The sequence below is a fragment of the Cyprinus carpio genome, chromosome B12 (assembly GCF_018340385.1).
Source record: "Cyprinus carpio isolate SPL01 chromosome B12, ASM1834038v1, whole genome shotgun sequence".
In the NCBI taxonomy this organism is placed as follows: Eukaryota; Metazoa; Chordata; class Actinopteri; order Cypriniformes; family Cyprinidae; genus Cyprinus; species Cyprinus carpio.
Window position 1 is genome coordinate 18,522,065 of NC_056608.1, and position 8,103 is coordinate 18,530,167.

Consider the following 8,103-nt stretch of genomic DNA (forward strand, 5'->3'; position numbering starts at 1 on the left):
GCTATGATTTAAACTATGATCGCTTTAACCTTTAATGCCGTTTTGAATTATACATTTTAATACAGAAATAAATACATTCATTTTGAAATTAATTATACTAAGCCTACATATTTCAATTATGTTTATAAGCAGCTGAGGTGATTTTATCCTCCAAAGATAACGTAAGTTTATGTTTCTGTGCACACTGGAAGAGCATTTCATAATAAATATTCTTTCATTTTGTGTATAATGTGTAATATATTGTGCATTAAATGTAAATGTGTCAGAACGAATCCGTTGGGCATTTTTATAAGTAAAATAATAAAAGCCACATGTTACAAATACTTCAGAAAATCACGAATGTAACCCAAATATTTGCACAATAGAGGGATCTTAATACATGTCTGTATAAAAATATTAAATAATTTTTTTTAAATAGAAAATCAATATATTCAATAAATAGTGTTTAATTTTTAAAGGATATAAAGCAGGGTTTTTGCAGGAAAATTTACATGTGTGAATATGAAAATTTAACATTTCTGTTTTTTGCAGTCTAGAGTTGAACCTCATCAGAACACCGCTCTGAACGATCCGTTCACGAATCGTGCTGAATCATTTCGAGCAGTTCGCGAGTCAGCATCACTGAACTGAATCACTGAATTTGCATACTAGTATAAACCATTCTACTGTTACAATTCCTGAAACATACATATAAATGGCAAAAAAAAAGTAAGCGTAGTATGCTCTTTGCAATTCAACTAATGACTCATTGAACCGAGATTCGTCCCTTTGCGACAATATTTGGAGTGAACTGTGCTTTTAAATGCTTTTTTGTTTTATGAGCTGAATCGGCTGCAACACACTGAACTGGGATTTGTCAACTATGTTCTATTGAAAACATTTTTTACAGCATGTGGTCATGCATGCCGCGCAACAATAGCTGAATCAGTTGTTTTTTGAATCTGCTCTTTGAACTGTTCGAGAGAACCGATTCGCCGAAACGAGTCTGATCAGTGTAAGGGGAGGGAGATTCTTCTCTTCAGGGATTGGAAGGATGAATGCCACGTGCTCGTCTACAATCGCAAGCCCACATCACCAAAGTGCTTAACCCACTTCATTTTTTTAACTACTACTACTGCAGCGCCACGAAACATAAACAGGAGTGTCACTGCACTTTATAAAGGTATTTTCATGCGAAACATTTGATATTTGTGGTTTGGTCTGATTTGTTTTGACAGCGCACATCCGGGTGCTTGTGTACAGTGAACATGAACTGATGCAAGCAGCTGCACAATTTACAGTCTTTCTGATACAGTCCTCAAGTAGCTGCTGCTTTGCATAATGTAATTTCAGGCATTGTTAGTTTTTTGTAAATTCATGCTTAATGTTGACGTTTTAAAAGCGAACGCATGCTTTGTTATGCCACTTAAGAAATTACATGTCGAGGTCTGTTTCCTTAAACGTCTTGGTAACATACTAACCTAGTTGCTGTAGTTATCTGTACATATTTGTATTTTATTTTAATCACAGTATATGGTTTACACATTTTCTGTTAAACTTCCAGTAAGTCACATTAAACCGGCAAGGAAACAAATTAACAATCCCATGCAGTAAATCGTGACATTACATGTCAAATCTGGTCCACCTTCACCTGCTTTTATATGCATTTGCAAAAAAAAAAAAAAAAATAAATAATAATAATAAAAAATAATTTGTAAAATATTGCATTAAAAAATAACACATGCAGATTGTAAAGTACACTTGATGTTGCAGTGTACTGATAGTTATAGTGTCCTCTACATTTTGAAGTCATTTTGTTTGCGAGAAATTACTTGTTAAGGATTTGTGGAAACTTTTGTTGATTTAAGACTGAACTAAACTGGTTATAAGTAGCTCAGACTCTCAGGAGTCCATTTCTCACTTTCACTAGTCAAGATTATTTATCAAGGCCTTGGTCTGTTTTTTTTTTTTTCCTGATATCCAAACATCTGTTTGCATAGCTGGCCTCACTGTAAGTTGAGTGGTTTTGACTTTCTTATCATAGCATTTTGAAATAAGATGCTTTGTTTGATGAGAAACCAGTTAGTAGTAAAAAGACACTAATGAAGAGAGCATTTTAATCACCTTTTGGACTGACACCTTAAATAACAAAAATTCACCATTTGTGAATCAAAAATTGCATTTAGTTTGTGCCAAACATTCAGACTACTTTAGTCTCCTCAGAATATGATTTTCATTCGGAATGTCACATTTGTTTTGTTCTGTCTTAGCATAATCTATTCTCTGTAGACTGGAACTGGAAATGATCAGTGCATGTTTCTGTTGTTTTTCATTTAGGCTCTTTGGAAGGAGAGAGAGAACCATGGAAGCTCTGAAGGGCTTTGATATCGACGCCCCACGCTGGGATCAATCCACGTTCATGGGCCGTCTCAAACACTTTTTCAACATCACTGACTGTCGCACTGTTCTGCTGCCTGACTCCAGACTAGATGAAGCCAAAGCTTTAGTGGAGAGCTGCAGGTGAGAAATGGATTGATTTGATGAGGTGATCTATCTCTCATCTTCCTGTTTCTTACTTTCTGTCACCCCCCCCCCAGAGCTGGCTCTGTTCCCCCTGGCACTACAGAGGAGCAGCTACACTATGCCAAGAAGCTGTATGACTCTGCATTTCATCCTGACACAGGTGACAGGATGAACCTGATCGGGAGAATGTCATTTCAGGTGCCTGGGGGTATGGCCATAACAGGGTTCATGCTTCAGTTTTACAGGTCAGTGCTGGAAATACAATTTTATTATTTCTAATATTTTTTATAATCATTTATAATATTTTTATAATATATTTCTAATATATAATTTTTATAGCAATATGTACTATATATTTGAACAATTAACCAGTTTTTCTTTATTTTTTTTTGTATGCTTGTGTAGGACAGTTCCTGCTGTAGTGTTCTGGCAGTGGGTTAACCAGTCTTTCAACGCTCTGGTCAACTACACCAATCGCAATGCTGCCTCCCCCATCACACCAAAGTAAGTTCCTGTGACTTCTTTCTTTGAACTTTACTCCCTTGCAAGATATTGTAGGTTTTCAGAGAGTATACCTCTTAAAATGTGACTGTCCCGTGATAGCTAGCGATTTATTAACAGATGTCTGGGAAGGAGCTTGAAATAACAGATAAGCTTCAGTAACAGTCAGATATGGGATTTGGTTGTGTTGTGTGTATCTCCTTTGCTCAGGCAGATTGGAGTAGCTTATGTGACTGCAACAAGCACAGCGCTGGCCACTGCGGTCGGGCTGAACCTCTACACAAAGGTATCACTCAGCCTCATATAAATAATTAAGGGGATGCTCTATGTCTACAGACTGGATCTGTGATATGCAGCTGATTACAATAGAAAATTTACAAACTGAAATATTGTACTATAAATTAGTGTGTAAAATCTTAAGTAAATTAGTTACTGTAATTTAATTACATTTCCCTTGAAAAAGTAAAAGTAAGGGAATACGCTTATTTTTTATTACTCTTATATATGTAATTGAACGTAATACTTAATAGACTGTAGAACATTTATATACAATACAATAGTGGATTTAACATCAAAATTTAAAGTCTAACCTTAAAATGCATGCTTTTATGTACCCTTCTCACTTTAAATACTTTGGTGAGTTAATAAGTAGTAACACTTTAGTGTCCAATGCTCACTTTTAACTAGTTGATAATTAGCATGAATATTACTGGGATATTGGCTGTTTATTATTACTTAAAAAAAAAAAAAACATATTAATGTCTTATTCTGCAAGACCTTATTCTAAATCCTTAATCCCACCCAACACTTAAACTTAACAAATACTTTACTCATTGGAGTATATTGAGGCAAATATCATAGTTAATAGTGACGAATTGGACTCTAATCTAAAGTGTGACCAGAATAATTTATGTAATTGTCTGTTATTTATTTGAAAGAATTAAAATAATCGTTTCATGTGTATCCTTGTATCATTAACTTGTCGAGGTTGATACAGGATTTAGAAAGTAATTAGTAATAAGTAATTCAATACTTTCTGGAGAGAGTAATTTGTACAGTAATCTAATTACACTGTTGAAGATGTAATTAGTAACTAGTAATGAATTACTTTTTTAGAGTAACTTCCCCAACACTGTGTAAAAATCATGTATAGTAATGTACTTACAGTGGGATTTCAGGATAAATTTTAAAATGCTTTACTGTTTTGAAACTACAGCCACAAATATTATTATATAGAAATTATATATTATGTGCATGAAATTACAAATTATATTTAATTGTATAGAATATCTAATAGTAAATATATATTTATCAAACACATCTATATACATACACAGGCAGTACAGTACATAGAACTTATAATAAAAACATACAAAACTAATTATATATAATAGACTATATATTATATATATAATAGATATTAAATAAATTTTACTTAGTAGCAAAACAGATCTTCATACAGTAGATTTGTATGAAAATTAAAGTTAAAGTAAGTTAAAGTCTTCTCTTTCTTTTGCCGTCATCAGTTCAGTTTGCCAGTCATATCTGCAGTGGTTATACATTATTCATGTGTTATTTAGCATCTTTAACCTTTGTCTTCTCAGAAAGCTCCTCCACTGGTGGCACGCTGGGTGCCATTCGCTGCTGTGGCCGCAGCTAACTGTGTGAACATTCCAATGATGAGACAACAGTGAGACCTCTTATATTTCCTAACATCTTTTATTTTGGCAGGTCTTACTCACTAGGTTCACATGCCTAGATATTAGTATACTCAGGTTTATTCTTTCTTATACAGGGAGATTTTGAATGGCATTGCTGTGACGGATGAAGATGGAAATCAACTGGGCCACTCAAGGGTGAGGAGCATTTATCTCACCTGATGAAACTAGTACAGCTCTGCTCTGAAGTCTACATTCTCCTTGCAGAATCTGTAAAATGTGTGTCAGTTTAGAAAATGATATCATAAAACATTTTATTTTTTATTTAGTACTGCCCTGAAGAAACTGCTTATATTCCATATGAAAAATTAATAACAGAAATTTAACACCTACGTAATGTTAATTTTTGCATCACATCCTTGTATATCTTATATTTGATCTAAGATATCTATTATTGATATAACAATTTATTGTAATTTACATTTCATATATATACCCGAGTATGTTACCTTTTTTAGTTATCAGTTTAATGATAAGATGCCTTTTTACACTATAAACATTCTCTGTTCTAAAGTTATACTGTCTGTGTTTGTAATAGAAAGCAGCTGTCAAGGGCATCACACAGGTGGTCATCTCTCGAGTTACCATGGCAGCGCCAGGCATGAGTAAGTGCAAAGAGTTTGGCCGGAGTTATCAGATCTCAGTGCTAAAATAAAGCAGCCCTCACTTCACCCACCAGTCAATGCTGAATCCTGATCCGCTTTCTTTGTTCTTTCCAGTCATACTGCCCATTATTATGCAGAGGCTTGAAAAATACAGATTCATGCAGGTGAGCATGATGTTGTTTTGCATCCAAGGAGCACGCAATGGAAAGGAGAAGTGATAAAATAGCCATTTTATGATCTGCAGGTGTTTCTGTTATAAATTCACTCTCTCTCAGACCTGAAAGCTGACATCTGTTGAGTCATTCGCATATAACAGTCAGTTATCATCATTGCATACAGGTTTCAAATGGTTTTAACAATTGTAATTGATTTTAGCTAATGGTTTAACATGCTTTGTGTATCATAATAATGTTTTCAATTACAATTAATATTAAAAGTCTTACAAAGATAATCTTATTTTTTATTGTTCATTATATTATATTAGGATTCCTTTGTCTGTAAAGGCTGTAAACCCCTTGCTGTATGTGTATGGTTTTATATTAAACATATTTGCATTTGTTTGTTTCTTCCAATCTGTTGCAGAAAATCACATTTCTTCATGGGCCACTGCAAGTCATGATGGTTGGCGTATTGTAAGTAATCACATTTCTTATGTAAATAGCAAGGACTGATATGCCAAATATATGAGATCTTGTTTCAGTAGAAGAAATGACAACATGCCCTTCTCTGTTTCACAGTCTGATCTTCATGGTGCCTGCAGCATGTTCACTGTTTCCTCAGAGATGGTAAAGATTGCATATATTGTATATGCCATTTAATATCTTTTTTTTTAAAGGATATTGTCTTTTCAAAGGAATAGTTCACTCAAAAATGAAAAAATGTAGAAAATGTACTCACCCTCAGGCCATTCAAGATGTAGATAAGTTGGTTTCTTTGTTGAAATCTAGCATTACATCACTTATTCACCAATGGATCCTCTGCAGTGAATGGGTGCCGTCAGAATGAGAGTTCAAACAGCTGATAAAAACATCACAATAATCCACACAACTCCATTTAATCAGTTAACATCTTATGAAGTGAAATCCGCATGTTTGTAAAAACCCAATTTTTAACTTCAAACTGTGGATTATTGTTACATTTTTATCAGCTGTTTGAACTCTCATTCTGACGGCACCCATTCACTGCAGAGGATCCACTGGTGAGCAATTGATGCAGAGCAAAAATTCTCCAAATTTGTTTAAGTAAAGAAACATACACATCTACAGTTTTAAAGGGTTAGGTCACCCAAAAATAAAAATTTGCCTGTGTTTTACTCAACCTCAACAACTGCTTCCGTGTAAGACAGGTAGCGTAAGTGATAGAAAAGTGTTTATTACGTTTGAAATATGGATATTCTTCTTACTAAAACGAATGGATTCGCTACAGGAGGCCTTTATTCACTCCCCGGAGCCGTGTGAGGCAAGTTTTATTATGGGTGTGCGCACTTAATTTAACGTGTTTTGGACTGTTGAACAGAAACGCCCGCCCACTGCAATGATAGAGCTTAGAAGTACCAGGACAATTTTTAATACAACTCCGATTAGATTCATCTGAAAGAAGAAAGTCATATACACCTAGGATGGCTCAAGGGTGAGTAAATAACAGGCTAATTTTCATTTTTGGGTGAACTAATGCTTTAATAACCCGTAGTGACTAGAGCAAATATGGCATATTTTGATTAGGGCATTTATCTTATTCATGCTACTTTTTGCAGCTGCTTCTTCCATTATCTCTCTTTAAAATGCTTCATTCCGATGTTTTCATGATAACTGTGGTCTCTGAGCCATACCAAACTAATCATTTGCACTTTGATTTGCAGTTCTATGGCTGTATCCAAACTGGAACCTGAGCTCAGGGAGTCCATCATTTCTCAGTATGGGGACTGTGTCAGTTATGTCTACTTCAACAAGGGACTGTGAGTGCTGGAGAATCACAGACTGGATGCACGAGTCATCGGCCAATTAGAAGCGCTTTTTGACAATTTTTGCTAAAGAAGTTGCTAAAAAGAAGCTTTTAGATTTTAGGTTTTGTTTCATAACCCAGAAAGAAGGTTTTTATGCACAAAAGCATAATTTATGAGAATTTTTTTTTACATTTGGCCCTGACTGCTGCAAAGAATCAGTTTGATTTGTGAATCAAAATTCTCTGTAAAATAAATTTTACAGAGAATTTATAGACATTGGATAAACCTGGTCCAGTTGCCCTGTCATCCCTTCCTGTTGTATATGATCTACCCTGAATAATCGGGAACAGATTATAAAGTCTTAAAATTCTGTTTCCCTTTGATGCCAAACACCGTCATTTACCACATACATCTCTCAGGAAGAGTTTATTTTAAAGGTTTAATGCTTTAATAGCCTCTAAAGCCATCAGTGAAATCATTTTATCAGGTTTTTCTTAATATGTCAGACATTTAGGTTTGGAATATACAGTCAGATCATAAGTGTTTACATTTGAAATACCAGTTACAAGCATAAAGTTCGGGAAAGTACAGTCTAATAAATCTCAGTTTGAAACAGTATTTCACGGTTACCGAGTGTGCCTTAAAAAACATTCATGGCGCACGTTGGGTCCACAGACAGCCCTAACTGTGAACTATCTGAGTTATGTACTTGTTTTCATCATTACAAGATGATGAAATAAACAGACAGCTGTCTAAATAAACCCCTGGTCTGTGATAACTCATGGGAGTTGAACCGAAGTGGACCTTTTGTTTATTTTATCTACAACTGTGCACT

At 34.7% G+C, this 8,103-nt stretch overlaps 2 protein-coding genes across 3 annotated transcripts in view; one reads left to right on the top strand and one right to left on the bottom strand.

Moving 5' to 3' along the window:
* The window catches only part of arl3b (ADP ribosylation factor like GTPase 3b), a 2,493-nt gene extending 2,486 nt beyond the window's left edge, over window positions 1-7 (bottom strand). For both annotated transcript variants that reach the window (XR_006156139.1, XM_019099369.2), the window contains exon 1: window positions 1-7. This exon is cut by the window's left edge and continues 115 nt beyond it. The gene's annotated coding sequence lies outside the window, so the exon portion shown is untranslated.
* Window positions 8-1,005: 998 nt separating this feature from the next.
* LOC109084699 (sideroflexin-2-like) lies at window positions 1,006-8,061 on the top strand. The gene is made up of 12 exons (XM_019099368.2): window positions 1,006-1,162; window positions 2,317-2,499; window positions 2,577-2,747; window positions 2,908-3,006; window positions 3,214-3,289; window positions 4,608-4,693; window positions 4,799-4,859; window positions 5,260-5,326; window positions 5,441-5,490; window positions 5,909-5,958; window positions 6,064-6,111; window positions 7,185-8,061. The coding sequence occupies exons 2-12, from the start codon at window positions 2,342-2,344 to the stop codon at window positions 7,282-7,284; spliced, it is 966 nt and encodes a 321-aa protein (XP_018954913.2). The 5' UTR covers window positions 1,006-1,162; window positions 2,317-2,341; the 3' UTR covers window positions 7,285-8,061.
* Window positions 8,062-8,103: the final 42 nt, after the last annotated feature.